Below are 18748 nucleotides of genomic sequence, written 5' to 3'. Positions count from 1 at the left end.
CACACACACACACACAGAGCTCTTCCCATTAACATGAAAACCCAGTTATGTTAACGAAGAGCAGGCTTGGTTGGCTGGTCGAGTCCACTGACAGACGGAAACAGAGACGGTGAGTCAGAGGCTAGTGTTGCAGCCCAGCAGCAACCCCCCCCCCCTACCCCCGCCCTGCCCACCGAGTCTCCCGTGAGTACCATGCATAATGCAACAGGGTGGGATCTCTTTCAAGCAATTATGCACACGCAGAACTACTGAGCAGCAGCAGACAGGGGGGAAGAAGAGAGAGGTGGAGAAGAGGAGGAGGAGGAGAGGAGGAGGAGAGGAGAGGAGGAATGTGCAATTGCCTCTGATGGAGACTGAGGAAGGGAGAGGAGATAGATGGAGCTATGTGAAAAGGATAGGGGACCTGCGGGTGTGAGTGTGTGTGTGTGTGTATGGAAGACATATGGAAAGAGAGAGTTTGTGTAAGAGAGAGAGAGAGCAAGAAAGAGAGAGAGAGAGAGAGAGAGTTTGGGTGTATGAAAGGAAGAGAGAGTATCAGAGTGAAACTTCTGAAGTTCTGACAGAGACCGGGGAAAGTGAAGAAGTAAAAGCAGGTGAAGACATAACAGAACTAGGGGAAGAGTGAAGACAAAGAAAGGCCATCAGCGATGGACAGATCAGTCGAGATGAATAAAGGGGATGAAAGGAGAGGAGACAGAAAGCACGGCACAAAGAGAGAGAGGGAGAAGGAGAGAGAGAGAGAAAGAGAGAGAGTAAAGAGAACAGAGACACAGGCACATAAACCTCTCAGGATCATGCGACTCCTTTGGCAAAGACTTTGCCTTCTGACCTCTGGCAGAGATGGGTGAGAGAATTATGCCACGAGGACCCTTTCAATCAAACAGCGAAGTGGCCAAGTGCCACAGAGTAACTCTACAAAGGTCTTGCTGAATTTCTTAACTGATATGACAAAGCAGTAAATTCTTTGGTTGAATCGAGGTGCCCACAACAAATAAATGTTTATTTGGGGAGTGAAACTAAAACAGCGTACAAATGCGTGAGTTGACAAAAAGAAGCTGACTTACGGTACATAGATAATGTATTCAAGTTTCATCAAACAAACAATCAGCCAAGCTGAGCCTTTCCCAGAAACGTATTTCATCGACATAGTGTACAAATGTACCTCTTGGCCGTATGAATCTGACTTACTGTACGATGACAATGCATTAAAGATCATCAAAACAAACAATCGGCCCACATTAACCTTTCCCAGAAATTTATTTCATCGACATACATAAATGAGATGGCAATTAAACACTCCTCACGGATCGATATTTCATTAAATTCAGTAAAATATTAGGATGGCCTCTATTCACTATTCACTTGATGAAATTACATATTGACTTTCTCTGATGCAAAAAAACATCATAAGCTGCCTCACATTAACAAAGACGAAGACAGCTATCTGAGTTAACAGACAAAAAGCATGGCCCAGCATCTATACATTAAGGTGAGATACACATTTACATATACATGTACTGTATATGACTACTGTATACAGTAAAGAGAAAAGCTTGTCCGCCTAGGGTAGATGGGCATCCTTTAAACAGAGGAGGAATTAACACAGGGCAAGGTGACCACAGTTCATTACGGTGCCCCACATTAGCTCTTCAAAAGCCAATAAATCACGTCCGAATAAGCACACAGTAGACATTTCACCCCTTTTTTTATCTCTCCGATGACTCTTTTAGAAAAGTTTCCGAGTTGGAGGGGAGGGCATCAATACATTAATTCCGGAACACCGCGGAATATTTAACTCCATTACGACCCCGGTCAAATCCAAAGGCTGTCCTACCCTTGACTTCACTAACTCATAGCAGCCTATGGCTCACTGAGTCGAGCGAAGTGTCGACCATATATAATCAATGTATTCCTTTTAAGGAGGTATATGGGGGTGGGGGGGGGACCAGCTTAAGGGACAGAGGCAGAAGAGAATAAGCCTCAAATTGAATTTCTGATCTTCCCTTTATAGCTGGATGATTTCTCAAAATGGGGGGCACCAAGGCCAGTTTTTTGAAGCAGGAGATCTGGACATTCGTCTTCTTTTTTCAACGTTTATGAGTCTGCGTGCGTTATTTCGGCGAGGAGCCAGTAAGGGTCCAACTGCGTCCACCTCTAAGTGACCACTGCAGAGATACAGCCACAGGGTCCTAAACAGTCTGCAGCAGGCAGGTATAAAATTCAATCAACATGTGCTGCGCCTGCAGTAGAATTTTTTTTCCCACACCCGAGGTAACCCAACAAACCTTCCATAAAGTGAGTTGGTGTGTTGTAATTTCCCAGAGATGGTGGTCCTATTGCCCCCAGACGGCCCTCAACACGTTACATCCCCTTAAATCCAAAGGATGTTGGAACCACACATTAAGCAGAGACCAGTCATGGTTCTCATCAATCTACTGTACTGTACCTCCCCAGGTGGGGGAGCCTGTCCTGCTCATACCATCATATCTCTGCTCAAGCCACAGGTATGCACCGGTGACACACAAGACACAGGATGACTAAGAGCTAGATCAGAGCCAGACAGTTTAGAAATAACACTTTTTACTTCAAATGAGCCATAAATCCAGCATTTCACCACCACCCACACACCAGACGGGCTTCTAAACACAAGATCCATCAGTAGTAGCTGACCTGTAATTAAACTTTATCATTTCCTCCTCATCTCCATTGGTAATTCCATCTCATGTAGTTTATTTGGAAAAGGGGAACTCCATACAAAATAAAAGCATATTGCTGTATATTCCAGAACGCAATTTCTCATATACATAATGCAAAAATTGTTTCATGAAAAAAAAATATATATACACAGTATATTTTTAAAAACCATTGCTCAGAATAAAACTCAAAGCCAATGTATGTGCTGTTGGGGTGTTACGTACCATCTGTGTCTTGAGAGCGTGTCCATGTGGAGAGTAGTAGAGTGCCTATGCCGATTCCCAGCCATTTGAAGAGCCAACTCCTCTGGCACATTTTCCTCAGATGTTACTGCTGCGAGCCGACCTGAGGAGAGACACAGAGACGGAGACGTGATGAGTGTGTGTGTGTGTGTGTTTCTATCAGCCTTTTATTTCTTCTTTTTTTAATCTCTTTGCTTTCTATGTCTGTCTTCTTGATTATTGTTTTCGCACACAAAATGGCGCGTGCGTGTCTGAACATTCAGTGAACGTTGTCAGTAGTCCGTGTTCTTGGAAACGTTTTTTTTTTTTTTCTATAAAATTATGGACTAATGTCACATGGCTCCTTCATGGAACATGGCCGGGCACTGTCTGGAACTGGACGTGTGTGCGCGCGCGTGTGTTTGTGTGTGTGTGTGTGTGTGTGTGTGTGTGTGTGTGTGTGCGCGTATGTGTGTGTTTGTGTGTGTGTGTGTGTGTGTGTGTGTGTGTGTGTGCGCCTGTCTGTCTGTCTGTCTGTCTGTCTGTCTCTGAGTGTGTGTCTGTGTGTCTGTGTGCGAGTCTCTGAGTGTGTGTGTGTCTGCATGTTTGTGTGTGTGTGTGTGTATGTGTGTGTAAGGAAGACAAGGGGACATGAGACAGTAATGAACTGCATGAACTCACATGCTCAGTCTTGGGAAAGCGCTCTCCTTGGCACACCACAGGCTGCTCAGATATAAGGCACTCAAAGTCCTATCTAGCTGACATGTTAGCTTGGATATTCTGAAATCCTGAGAGGTCTGAATTACAGTTCAGGAAGTAGCTTTATGCTAAATCTAATGCAAAGGAATATGTAAATGGTTGAAAAGTCATCTTTGGTAAAGTCACTGTGTAGTACTGATTTGGGTAAAACACAAAACACATATCAATATGAATCAATTAAACTAGGGCTGCACGATTATGGCCAAAATGATCATCACAATTATTTTGATCAATATTGAGATCACGATCACGATTATTCATTCATTTATTTTCTTTTTTGTAGCCTATAGTCTTTTAACGTAATGTCCACAGTGCATCCAGGAAACTTCAGGATGAGCAGTTTAGGGGAAGCTGTCATTGGTAGCTTAGGCTCCATGCAGGCACATGGTAGCTTAGGCTACTTGCAGGCACATGGTCAGAAAAGTTTAAGGAGCGCTTGATTTGTTTAGTAGTGGAGCGTTCTGTGGGTGGAACACTTTTTTTCTTATATCGCTCGATCACACAAACTTCATGGGAAGCCAAAATCGTGATGGTGATTAAAATTTGATTGTGCAGCCCTAAATTAAACCCCTTCTTGCAATTGATAATTGATGACAGGGAGACAGGATGACAGTGTGCTATACTGCAAAACTGTACATTCAATTTGAAAGCTGTTACTACGCTGTATGTGGCCTTAACATCGTTACAGTTTTGAACAGTTACTGTTTAGTGAGTCCTAACATGCCACTGGCTTGCATAGTTACCGTTTGGAAAACAAGGAGTGAAATTCAGCAGTCTACTGTTTGTTACTGTCGTTGTACCTGCCTATTACAACCACGTAAATCACCACAAACTCCCAGATTGAACTTGAATCCCCTGTCAACCTCGTAATATTCCGGCATCCCATGGTCTTGCACAAGTCTGCTGAAGCAAATGGGGTTTCTGCAGACGTAACCTCTGCCTTTGAAGTCACCAGAGAGCCTGATAGCATTTTCCACGTGAAGAAGATACGGCATGTTGCAGTTGGCGAAGTCTCAACTTTGATGTCTTGGACGAGGCTTAGGGGTCAACAAACCTTTTCTTTGCACAAGTTCAAAATGCAACAAACTGTACACTGCCAAAAACTGCTTGCAGGGCTACAAAATAAAATTTCATCTAAGTAGACCTAAATCATCTATGCGGTAACATAAATGGCCCTGAGAAGACTAGATGCACTAACCACTCCCCAGACACGTGATGTTAGCTAAGGATCAGATCAAAGCCTGCCACATCACTGAGACGATGTAAATCTAATGCGGCTGCTTGGGGCTAATGATTGCTAGAAAGTTCTCCTGACACTAATGAGAGACTCCTAAAAGGAGCCTCCACCTCTACTAATTTCTGACTCATTTCTGTGTGTGTGTGTACAGTCAGTGTGTGTGTGTGTGTGTGTGTGTGTGTGTGTGTATGTTAGCGGCTCCACCCAATAATCAGTCCTCTCTTCTTCACCTGGCTCCTCCGCACCTGCCAGGAGGCACCTGAGGACTGATCTCATACACACACACACACACACACACACACACACACACTACAACTTCCTCCCATGCATTATATACTGTACTGTATAGAGGTGTACTGTATAGGTCTGCATTACTGCAGGATCTTCATGGGTTCGTCCCAATGGCACCAATGCAGAAAGACAGAATGGCACTGGGCTAATTATGCGAGCGGAACTGCGTGTGTCATTGCAGGAGGACGCTGATGACGCGGATGCATGAGAGGGAGCGGGAGAGAGACATGACTCATTTGACTCCCACAAGAAGAAAATGTAAAACAAACTAAAGGTTGTTTTTTGTTCTTAAAACTGTAGAATGTTGTTCATACGCCGAATGCATGAGAGCAGCAAGAAATAGCCCATGTTTCAGGCACAAAACAGGCACAAATAAGTCCAGGCACAAATGCGATTTTGGGGGCAGTTACAGGACAAAACGTGAAATAGGCAGGTATGTGCAGTTTGGAGTGGACATTAAAGGAAAATTCCGGTATTTAGCACTTTAAGTCCCTTTTCTGGTTTGTTTTGGATGAACTAGAGTGGTGGACACCGAAATTTTGACAATTGGTCCTGTCTTGACCTTTCTGACTCGTTTTGAATCACCTTTGACTGCTCAGGGTGGCTGTCAACAGGCATACTGTAGGCTACTCAAACATGTCCTAAAACAACCCTTAACGTTCGTTTTCAAAACTGTGCAACTCACCGAGTGGTTAGTGGTGTTCGTTGATGTTCCAAAACAAGTAGTGTAGCGAAATACAGTTTCTGTTGTGTTTTATTTGGCATTTTGTAAAATCCCATTGATTTCTGTTGGAAGACTCATTGCATGTTGATATTACTGCGCCACCGTATATGCTTCAGGTTCAAATATTGAGCGGAAGTTTATACACGGTTGTGAGGTGTCTGAATAAATAGTTCCACAATAGGCCTAGCAAATAAGACGGCTGGAAATCATACATTGCGCCGATATATTTGCTTTTAATAGTCAACGAACTCCACGAACCACTCGGTGAGTTGCACAGTTAGTTTTAGGACATGTTTGAGTAGCCTACTACAGTATGCCTGTTGGTAGCCACCCTGAGCAGTCAAAGGCGATTCAAAACGAGTCAGAAAAGTCGAGACAGGACCAATCGTCCAAATTTCGGTGTCTACCACTCTAGTTCATCCAAAACAAACCAGAAAAGGGCCTTAAAGTAAGAAAAAACAGAATTTTCCTTTAAGGAGCAGGATATGTTGTTGCAGGAATGGGCAGGACTGAAAAATCCACCCAGCACAGACCTCTAGTGTGATACCCCATCTGGTCCTCTTAGTGGGTCATTTAGGGGTGACGAATGGAGTTCATATTACAGCCACCATCAGCGCCATCAAGTTTGCTACTAGTAGAACCATGCTATTGCCGATATTTAATATCAGAGTATATCACAACAGCACATTTCACATGCTCTGTGGTTCCACAAGAATAGATCTGTTTTAATATACCGTAGCCTACAGTTCAGGTACTTGTGCCGCCACTGTTAAATAATAAAGGGAAACAAACCATCTTCTATATTCACCCACTCAACTCTATTGCTGCTGAACCTAAATAGTGGCATACACCTTCCCGCCCCCTAAGCCCAAAGCCATTTACAGGATATTTATAAGCTATATTAAAACTAACATTACTATCATGACACTGGCACAAATGCTCTAATGTATTGGTGGCTGCCTGCAACAATAAAATGTTGCGTTTAAGAGGAATGCAATGCCAAAACGGTCTTCCTTTAACCACATGGTTCTGCATGGTTCTGTTCTAACTTTGTGCAAAGAGGTGTCTAAGAAATGATTGGTTCATTCTACACAGCCATTCCTTATCTGGACAAATGCTTCATTTGAAAGCTGCAACAAAGACAGATGCGCTTTCGAACAGTCTCATGTTATCTGACACAACAACAACAATTTGTGAGGGCCATCCCAACCACAAGAGAGAAGCGCAATTTCAATCGGATGAGATTTCAGTTGAAAGCCATTTTCTATTCTCTTCTCTTCTCTCTCTCGCTCTCTCTTTTTTTTTCCCACAGTGGGCAGACAAAAGGGGAAGGAATCAGGCACATGGAGAGAAGAAGCTCTCATGCTTTCAAGCCAACAGTCTGCCATTACATCAAAAGGCCCCTCACTCTCCAGTGATGAGCGCTCCAACTTGCCAACCCCAGTGATCATTATGAACGGTCTTTGTTCTTCAAGAAACCATGAATGTGTTGGAGAGACAAATGCAATTTCGTGCTTCTCTGTACTACAGATGCGTGCATATCATTTTTTAAAGTCACCCCAAGCCCACTTCTCCTTATGTTGGACCAATCAGAGGATCAAAAATGAACACTCAAACCCAGGGTCATACACTGCCATAAAGCTCATGCCAACATGTCAAGAATACATAATGGAGAATACCACACCCTTTAACTATAAAGACAACTATAAATATAACAATAAAAGCGTCCTCACTGACCAATGATAATGAAAGTCTCTGCTCGAGTTAATGAATGTGATGGCTAAAATTTGATGGATTCTGACTGGCGGTCAGCTTTTTATCATTCTCAAAATCGCTCTGAAAGTGCTCCCCAACGATAGTTCTTCATGTCGTTATTGTTATAGTTTGTGTGGACATCATTCATATTAGCTAGAACGATACTTTTTTGCAGTTATTGTTATAGTTATCGTTCTTGGTGTGAATGGTCCTTTTCACAACAAATGATTTCTTGTTTTATAATACTGCCACGTTACCACTATTTTTAACTGTTATGAGCATTCATAATCGCTGATGCTATGACATCTTATTACAATTCTTCATGAGCTGTTATGACATGCAACGTCACATTACTAGTACAAGTAACTGGACATTACAGTATGTTATCATAGGACATAACATGTCACGATAAACACTGACTGGACAAGGTATCTGCCACAGCATGTCTGCCTGTGACATTATAAAGTCAATCCTATGACAGACGTGAGGGATCAAACAGACCACTAGAATCACTTTTCAAATCAAGGTAAAGCTTTACACTACACTACTTTACACTACAAACTGATGCGGGCAGCAAAATGTCTATGGACATAGTCACACACATGGAGCCTGTCACATGCTGACAGTGAGGGACAGGGTGGGATGATGACATGCGAACTGGACTAGGCTGCGGAGTTGAGAGTCAGAGTCTCCGACAGGCTCCTTTACTGTAATAAACTAATGGCTCTGTGGCTGAGCTCCCCACTTCACCCTCACTCTCACAAGTAGGCGAGGCGGAGACAACAGAACAAGAACAGAACTGTTGCATGCTGGGATCTCCTCAGGGTTTCTAAAGCCATTCTTTTACAAAGAAGCCGCTCTCTTCCTCTATGTATGTATGTGTGTGTGTGTGTGTGTGTGTGTGTGTGTGTGTGTGTGTGTGTGTGTGTGTGTGTGCGTGTGTGAGTGTGTGTGTATAAGTGTGTGTGTATGTGTGTGTGTGTGTGTGTGTGTGTGTGTGTGTGTGTGTGTGTTCCTGCACGTGTATGTGTGTGCGTGTATGTGTGTGCATGTATGTCTGTGTGCAAAGGCCTTGTAACTGCTAACCTGATACATGGCTTTGGCTTTGATCCTCAGATAAAATGCCAATACATGTTGCAAGGCTAGGTGTGAAAAGCCTGCAGTGCAACATCAGAGGGAAGAGACAGATGAACATCAGTTCCTTCAAAAAATCATACAAGATGAAGGAAATCATAGAAACATTATGGACCCTTTCAAGAGAGTTCCATTATCAGCATCATAGTTGGCCCCACAAGACTTCCTTCCTTTTTAACATTCCATATGTTATCTTAATGCAGAGGAAGTAGATTGGGGCCCAAATAGAACGTTCAGGCATTGTTTTTGTTTTTATTGTTGAAAGGGTCTATACACAATAACCACTGCCTGAGAGAGTCACAGAAGTATGCAATGGAGAGTGGGATACCAATTGAATTCCATTTGTGGTGGTTGGTTTGCAGAATTAACTTGAATGGAACAGTTTTTAACAAATTAGTACAGCGTGGTTATGATGCTAACCAGATTTAAGTCACAAATAAGCCACAAATAAGTCAATGTATGAGAAACACTGCAACTTAAAACTGTCTCAATACGTTTTTTTGCCATAACGTTATGTAATGAAACATAATGTCCCCTTTACCACCGCCTTCTTGGCCACAAGTTACCTCAGCTTGATGTATTAAGTGCTGTGCAAACACAAAACAATCTATCTTAATCTTGGCCATCATCAGTGTTTAACTATTCTTCCTCATCTGCAGTTTGAACTTTGCCTTCTACCATTCTTGTTCTCAGGCCATCCTTAAAAATATTTTCGTTTGCCGTAACCCGACCGACCCTGTCAATTTAGAACCGACCCAAATATTTATTTTTTTCCCCTTTTAGTCCGACCGACTTTCCGTTTGTAAACTTGCGTTAATACCGACCGATTGTTTTTTTTACTCTAAACAACCAATACAAATGCAATAAAATAATATTTATTTTAGTAGGCCCAAGTATTGTGAATATAAATTGCCTACATGCAAACGTGGCTCACTTAAAAAAAACACCTGTGGCGTCATCTCTACACCATTGGTTTTACGCATGTCACACTATGGCCTACGCTTCGTTTCATTCACACAAACTGATAACGCTGTTACGAAGTTCTGGAAGAACTGTGGCCAGATCTTTTCTCATCCCTTCTCCCCCTAGTCTAGCGGTGACCGTGTCGGAGTATTGAAATTGGTTGTGGTCTATTCAGCATTTCTCAAAATATGGGTCCGCAACATGGAGACTGCTGGTCCGCGGAGTCGTGGAGTGAAATTAGGCCCGGTGCTTCATCTGATAATTTGCTGCGCAGTTGATTAAGAAACCGCGGATCGACGAAAAAAGAAAACAAACGTTTCTGCTATCGATGTCATTAAACATGGAGCCCTACAATTAAGTGGTGGTATGAGCATTCATTCAATGTGCGTCTGCGCGAGAGAAACTGAAACTAATCGATAACGTTGGTATCAAAGCTCCGCTTCAACCTGTTGGAAGGCTATTTATTTATTTAACGAAACTTAATAGAACGACGTTGTTTTTTGGAACTTCCTTAGAAACAGAGCAGAGACTGTAAAATACACTGTATAGCATTGAGTATTGTATAGTCAAATTTCAATATAACGTGGCCAAGAGCTATTGTAGCCTTCTTTCTGCGTACATGTAGATGAGCCCTATGACCCAAAAGTCTGCCATGACCGGGCCTCAGGTCAAAGAAGTTTGAGAAAGGCTGGTCTATATAACCTGCATCAGAATGAGTGCAGTGGTGCGCCTGAAGGCACGGGTTGAAGACCCAGTCAGTTACGTCACAATATGCACATTTGTGTAAATTCATTCCTACGTAATCACCATGACCAAAATTGAACTTTTTTTTTTTACTTTGAATCTTGAAAAAAAAAATATTGACCTACCTACCGACCCATTTTTAATTGTTTTTGGCTGTTACTGCAAACAAAAATATTTTTAAGGATGGCCTCATTGTGCGTGTGAGCTGCCACCCTTGCGGCATGTATGTAAACACAAAACATATGAGCAGCTATTTAATGAATTAATAACACAAAATGACAAATTCTTACCATATGGACGAATAGGCACACCCCTAATGCAAAGTCACTGATATTCACAATTGGACTCCACTCCACTGTGCTTCATACACTCATACATCATGTGTCAGAAGATAATGGCAGCTATCTTTACAGGGAAACCAATACACTGTGTTATGGGATGGTTTTCCCATGAAAAGAATTCATAGAGCAGAATGATGCAGTAGCTCTTCTGGCTCAACCAGACGACATTATGACACAAAAACACCATATTTCCAGAACATTCTTGCCTAGCTGTATGGCGAAATGTTTGTTCAAGTACAGTAAGCACCAAAAATACATAGTTGAGAACCCATTCCACCTTGATCCACGGGGATAAATAATGTCATACCAACAGACATAAACCTATTGGCCTGATGTCAATACTCAGGCACCACACTTACACACACCTGTATCGCCTAAAACCATTTGCTCAACAACATTGATTTCAGCGGGTACTTATCAAAGACAAAGACAGGAGAGAGAGAGAGAGGAAAACATAAAAAGGTGAAAATGAATGAAATCATTTAATAACACAAAACACACAATGAGCCACCATCATCCTGTGTGTTAGGACCAGCTGAGGGCACCGTGTGACACAAACACCCGCTCGATAATGGGCCACAATGAACCTGCTAACTCACCTAATCCATTTTAGTCAGTGGCAATTTCGACGGCCGTGGAAAGAGAGAAGGAGTGTGTGTGTGTGTGTGTGTGTGTGTGTGTGGGGGGGTGCCATTAGAATGTAAAACAATCCAGTCTGAAATAATGAAGCACATCGCAAAATGCCACGCACTGAAACAGGAGCTAGCAGAGATTGATTACGCCTGATGGTAATCAACTGAACCTGGCGGTGAAGAAAAAAATCAATCTTATAACTAATCTGTCGGCTGCGATCCTTGTCTGAAACAGACGACAAAGTGCATTCGCTGTTAATCACACTGGCCAGCATGTGACATTCAACAGAGGCCAAATAAAGTGGGGTTTTTTGCTCATATTTTTGTTTTGTTTCATTCTGTTGTGAGTTTTATTTTGTCAACAAAGATCCAATGTTTATTCCATACACTATGCTTCATGGCAGTGGATATGAATGATGTTTATTCTGGACCACAGAAGCAGGCCCAGACATGGTTGCTTTTTCATTTAGATTGGATGTCTACTACATGTCATAAGCGATGCGAGAGCATTGCCCATATGGCTGTCTCTATGGCCGCTAAGGAGTGATACCAAAAGTGGCAGATGGAGTCTTCACTCCACACAAACACTGAAAAAGTGTTTTGCATATTCTTATGAGATACAAGTATAGGGCCGTACAAGGCTAACACATGCTGTGGTAAATAACCGCATCGCTATCTACAAAAACTGTCTCTATCAATAGACGCATTCATGTTTCCAATATGTTGAGCTCATCTACTTGAGGTACCAATTCAAATGGCTATATAGCCCACCCGGCAATAAGATAACACATCACCATAAAACCTTTCTAATATCAAAGATCTAATTCAATGTCCCCTATACTTCCACTCCGTACTGGAAGCAGATTCTCTAGACCAGACCCAAGATAATCAAGGCTAATAAGTCTGCACTCTATTTGAGAGCAGCATGTAGGCTAATAGTCCTGTTCAGAATTCCCCTGTCAGTGTCCTGGGTGGTATTTCCCAGGTGCCACCATCATGGCCTTGAGCAAGGCACTTAACTCCCCCAGGTGCTCCAGGGACAGTGGTCCCTGTAAGTCACTTTGGATAAAAGTGTCAGCTAAATGCATACATATATACAGTATGTGTGTCATTTCAAGTCTGTAGTTGAACATGGGAGACAAACCTGGGTAAAGAGGTTTACCGGTTACTATAAGTTAACCTACTCAGGTCTGTCTCTAAATTGTCACTTGAAATGCCTCCCTGGAGGTAAGCTAACAAGCACTTGGTTGTTATTTTCCCAGCCATGAGGCGCACAGCGCGGCCAACGAGGGCTGAGAGGTGGCCTCTGGCCATCAGCGGCAGCAGATGGGCACCTGAAGGATGGGAACATATGGTGCCAGGTCATCACTCACACTATATACAAACGTCAAGAGGAGATGTCAGTGTCCTCATGCAAGACACTTCAACACGCGAAACAAACAGCAGAGTATAGGCCTTACACACACGGAGTCTGTTATTCAGAGCAAAAATTGTCTGACGGCTGAAAATCAAAAATACGACCTTGTGTTGTGCCAGTACTGTTTGAACACAAAGGGTTTTTTTTCGAACTGGTTTAACTCATTTTATAGTGTCAGTGAATGAACATTCTCACGACAGCATTCTGTATTTGATGGACCAGGGGAAAAAATCCATGCAAAATGACGGAATTTTATTGCAAAGGCCTTAAGACTAGTGTTGAAAAACATCACAGTAAAGATTTGAGGTTCCATTTTAGCTGAACTTGAAGGGCTCTTGGTCATTTCTCACATTAGAGAATGAAACTGCTTTTACACTAGTATGCTACTATTGCTGCTAATAGTATTGTTACTATTTAGAAACAAACTGTTGCTATTAACTCACAGTCATTGCAAACTGGTAAGTATGCATATAGAGCTTAAAAGACTGTGCTATGCATACAACAGCAGTCCTGTTCTGACTAAAAACACAGACAGGTCCTGCAGGAATCTGGGAAGACCCATTTCTGTTTCTGCTTTTTTTTTAAAAAGATATTCATTTAGTACAACTCCATTTTGAATCACACTCAACCCTTTGTTCAGCAGTAATTTGAAGCCAACATATTATGCTCTCCTATAGGGATAGAAATTGAAGTGCCTATTTTAAAAGTGCATCACGTCTGGGAAAGTATACTTAGCAAAGCTAAACTAATATAAAGTTTGAAATGGCAATGTTGGTTCAGATGTTTATTTGCGACTGAGTCATCTGATGACATTTCCAGTTGCACTGATAAGAGCCATGCAAGGTAAAAGCGGGGAAAAGTAAGGGAGAAAAACAGAGACAAAACATTTTTTATATTTACAGATGTCCATGCTAGACATACAGTAAGTATAAAGTGCACATCCATAACCCATGTATCCATCAATCCATCCATCAATATGCAAGGATATGTCACTCACGCATTGTTTGTGTGACATGTTTGAGTATGCCCATTGCCAGCCACCCTGAGAAGTCAAAGGTGATTCAAAACGAGTCAGAAAAGTCGAGACAGGACCAAAATTTCGGTGTCCAAAAAAAAAACGGAATTTTCCTTGAAAGTAAAAAAAACTCCAATGATTCATAGCCAGCCACTTGCTGCTCTTTACTTACATTTAACCTTAGGTGTTCTCAAGGCATTTTTCTTAAACAGCAAATCTGTTGAACCTGGGGGAGGGCAGCGGGGAAAATGGTGTCACACATTATAAAATGTCACAAAATGGCCGAACTATGAAAACGCCTGTTACTTCCAATGCAGTCTGACCTTCATGTCCCAAAGAGAATTCTCAGAGCTGAGATGACAGTACTTGCATTTCCTACAGGTAAGAAAGTGCCCTGGTGGAGCCAGGAAAGTAAATTTTATAACCTCCACTTTCACCATAGACAAGAAAGTAGGCTGAGTTTTTATCCCCTTTCTTTAGAAAATGAGAACCTCACTAATGTAAGCCACAAATGGCTGAGTAAATAAGACTCATAACTCATATGCTGATGTAAGTGCTGTGGGTGCGCCCGAATAATCTTAAACATAAGTGTGTGACTGCTTTGCATTACCTCAGAAAGGTCATGCATACAGTATACCTGCTGATATTGAGCTGAGTCAAATGGCCCAAAATATCTTGAGTAAAAACTAAAACTAAAACTGCATGCAGGAAAAAGGGGATATTTACTCTTTGGTGAAAACAAAACAAAGCAAAACTATAGCATCTATTCCACTGATAACAAATTCCTACGGGCTAGTGATAATGTGACAGTTGAACGGGACAGTTGAAACAGAAAATACTGCTTACAACTCTATTCAATCATGACAACAGCACAACTCAAGGCTCCATAAGGAGAGCTATGGCCAGTTTACACTGTATGTGAGAAACTGACCGAGCTGACAAGCTTAACACGACCCTCACCGGATCACTCAAAATATCCTTGACAGCACTCTCCCTCACCCCACGGCTTTCTCCGACCTTGAGACAAGGTAATATTGCAACTGTTACGTCAAAATAAGCTTGAACCTTAACTTTGCCCTATTCTAAGCCACTACTATGCCTCTTACATTAAGCCTAGCCCCCTTTCGAACTCTTTTTTTGTACAAACAGAGCATTAACGCACAAGGCAGCCAGCTAATACAGATTTAGTTGGCTAATATCCAGCCATATTATCTCCATGGACACAGGAACAGCCGTGTGTTGTCTGAGGGCAAGGCAGAGAACTCTGCTCAGCGGGAACTCTTTTTTTCCCTTTGGTGTGGAACTGTTTACACTAGCATAAGCCCCAACTGTGATTATTATGAGTATACACGCTTGATTCAATACGTTGCAGCCAAACATGTTGCAGGGAACACACTGTAACATTCATTCGTAGCATTTTGTGTGTGACACCATGACCAGGTAAACACTTAAGTCAAGCCATGAAATGGTTCAGCGAGTGTACGTATGTTGTTCCTCAGAGCACTTTCAAGGCTTTGTGTGCTTCAGAACTGATTAAATATCTAGCTGCATTTGCACGGCAAGTTCCCTTGGACAAAAGAGTCTTCGAAACTAATAACTGTTACATAAATATAACGAAGGTCGAGTCTGTGATGGATTCTCAAAAGCCCAAGGCCCAAGGCGCTACATCCTGCACAGCAGTGACAGTGACCTGGCCAGAAGCACAAAGCTGCATCACCAACTACGGGTCCTCTCTCTTGTAAGGGCCCGGTCCAGTCAGACAGGTCAGGCCCCTCAGTCAGAACCGGCCCGCGCAAGATTGCTGTGGCCCCAGCTTGACAGGTCAGCCATGAAAATGTCACTCATTTCAAACGACAGGATTATTGGATGCCCCCTCTTTTGTCTTTTGTCTTGTCCTTTTCTGTTTTTTTCCCCTCCTGGCATCTATTCACTTGTTCTTTTCTTTATCTGTTTCATCCATGCAGTATTTATATTCATCTACATTTCTTTTTGTCTCTGAGCAACACCAGACCATTTCAGCTCAGAACTGTGTTAGTGACAAAAGGTAGCTTTTGGAGGAGACACTCTTTGTAAAGATGATACTATCAAACCATTACCAATCAGCAGGTGTGTTAGCTAAGGGTACATTTACAAGCAATATCACAATAAAAACAGGTGGAGTCACATCACACAGGCCATTTCTCATTTAGAGACAAAGACTGACGAGGAGCTATCTACAGCCAGTGATGATGACCAGCAAACAGCCAAATGATATGCTGGCAATATGGCAAATGTTCCATCATTGCTGACAGGTGCATGCCGCAGTCTATGAAATCTATCCAGCCATGCACTGTTATATTGGATGTGGCATGACATAATGAAATGCTCATTTCAGCAGTTTGGGGAGTGTTAACGCACCACACTGCCTCTTCTCTCATCTGCTTATCTGGAGAGAGGCAAATCAACCACACATACCAAAACACACCACACACACACACACACACACACACACACACACACACACACACAGGCACAAACACACAGACACACACACACACACACACACACACACACACACACACACACACACACACACACACACACACACACACACAGGCACAAACACACAGACACACACACACACACTCATATGATTAAGTTTTCTTAAGGTATAAGCTCCTTAAGTAACCTGAATATGTTTCGCTGTTCACTTGCTGTTTTACACCCACCCACCACAAGAATTCGAGGCAGGGAGGGAACTGGCAGGTGTGTATCGATAGGTTTTTCGTCTGTGAGCGTGGCCTTTGAGAGGTTGAGCAAAAGAAGTCAAGATGTAAAGAACTTCACAGCCAAACAAACAAAAGCGCGTTGTGTGTTAGACTTGCGGGGGGCACGTTGGTCCTGACTCATCGTGACCTTCGGGGCGCACAGGGTAATCTGTGTAAACATTTGGAAGGGTAGACACGGAGTATCTTCACCAAAAGACCAGAGGCCGCGGTGCCACTGGTGACCTCATTCCTCTAGAGGAGACAGTTGCCCTGGGAATTAGAGAGGCTTGGACGCGGGGAATTAAAGACCTGCAGAACCGTGACGGGAACTCAGACGTCTCACGTGTTGCCTACCTACTCAGCACTTGTTTTTATATGCCACTAAATGGCCACTCTAACAGGGTGAATAGAAAAATACACTATATAGGAGGACATATGGTAGGATTCGACACAATTTAGCTTGATACTGATGGCTGGCAGCGACTGAGTCTGAGATGACCAATTAGCCACTACCAATTAATTAAATACCACATTGATGATAACTTAACATAAGTAGAACGTGGGAAGCAAACTAGTTTAGTCTATAACAGGACGCACAATCAGCGTCTGAGCTAACAATATAACTGTCTTTGCCATAGCTAAACCACACTGGTGATGTATTACATGTGGAACTCACTCTGACCATAGTAGCTACACCGGCCAATATTTTCAGGAGATGAACATAGCGCAACTGCGACTGACCAGTTTTGCTACAATACTGGCGCGTATCCAATGGCATTACATTGCATTGTACTGAATGTTCATATAGATGCTGAAAGAAAACTCTTCGGGACGAATAATACAAAAAAAAATCAACAGCTTGAAGACTGGAATTAGCGGTTTCACTACTTTCATTTAAGGGTTGATCAATCCATAAGGCAACAGATTGTCCACAGTAATTGGATGAGCCAGTGCATAATCCTTCGTTCATCAAATTGTTTGCTTTGGCATCATTAGGCATAGGTTTTCAAACGTGATAGAAAATGTCGTTTTATCTACTTCATTCCTTTTACAATGGATATTCTCAACGAATTCTAAAGAAAAACGAAAAAGCACTGCGAGGTATTCGGACATAGCCGATACGTCCAATCAATCCACTTTTCTCACAATCGTGAAATCACTCTGTATGTGTTAAAATGGGATACAGAATATCCACATGTGAATAAAATTAAACAAAAACAGCAAAGGAAAGTCGTGCCATTAGACTGCCATACACTAAACAAGAATATAGTGACAACCTGCCAGTGTATAATGATCCAGTGAGCCAGTGTATAATGAGCCAGTACCCCTTCACTCTCTTCCGGAGCACAGAGGGCTGAATTCAGCCCAACTTTGTCCAACCTGCTACTGTTCTGTAAAATGTATGCAAAAGAGACATCTTACCATGTTATTTCCAAAGCCATGCAAATCCGTTTCCAGAAAGACAGTAAAAACTGTTCATACAAGGCGCAGTCCCAGGAATCCGACCAAGACTATGGAGAGCTCTGCCGCCCTCTACCAGAGAATGTTCACGCTCTCGGGCGTGCAAGGAAAGCTTATAACTAACCGCTTGCTGCAACTTCAGTCGTTCTGAATTTATCGTAGTATTTACCAAAAGAAACGTACGCCACGTTCCAGGGTCCATACAATCCCCATGACAGAAGTCGATGTTCAGAAAGCAAAGGACGCTTAATTCCGCGCATGTACACCTGACGTGAAAGGGGGGTAATCTCATTACAACGGGTGGACAGAAAAACGCAAGGTCTGTCTACGCTGACTGAGGATCAGTGGCGTTGTGGCGCCAAAGACGCACGAGCGTGGAGGAAATATGATCAGTTGTTCACCGGCAAGCGATTTCTTGGCAAGGTCATAAAAGTCGAAAGAACAGCTCAGATGGTTTGGAGATCCGAGAAAGAAAAGAAAATAACACCACCAAGAACACAACAAGACTACATTTTTGACTAGAGCTTTATGCTGAACGTTATACTGAATCTCAGGATATACTGAATCTCAGGAAAGACAGCCAATTACACATTAATAGTAGGCTAAAACATAA

At 42.5% G+C, this 18748-nt stretch overlaps 1 protein-coding gene across 1 annotated transcript in view; it reads right to left on the bottom strand.

Annotated features, from left to right (window-relative positions):
* The window catches only part of pcdh15b (protocadherin-related 15b), a 215784-nt gene extending 197331 nt beyond the window's left edge, over positions 1-18453 (bottom strand). Inside the window, exons 1-2 of the mRNA XM_048233553.1 lie at positions 18097-18453; positions 2919-3039 (exon numbers count right to left, since the gene is read on the bottom strand). Of these exons, the coding sequence (XP_048089510.1) occupies positions 2919-3009 (91 nt within the window). The 5' untranslated portion in view covers positions 3010-3039; positions 18097-18453. The remainder of the gene's footprint in view (positions 1-2918; positions 3040-18096) is intronic.
* Positions 18454-18748: the final 295 nt, after the last annotated feature.

The sequence above is a fragment of the Alosa alosa genome, chromosome 22 (genome assembly GCF_017589495.1).
Source record: "Alosa alosa isolate M-15738 ecotype Scorff River chromosome 22, AALO_Geno_1.1, whole genome shotgun sequence".
In the NCBI taxonomy this organism is placed as follows: Eukaryota; Metazoa; Chordata; class Actinopteri; order Clupeiformes; family Clupeidae; genus Alosa; species Alosa alosa.
This window is presented reverse-complemented; position numbering and strand designations above follow the sequence as displayed.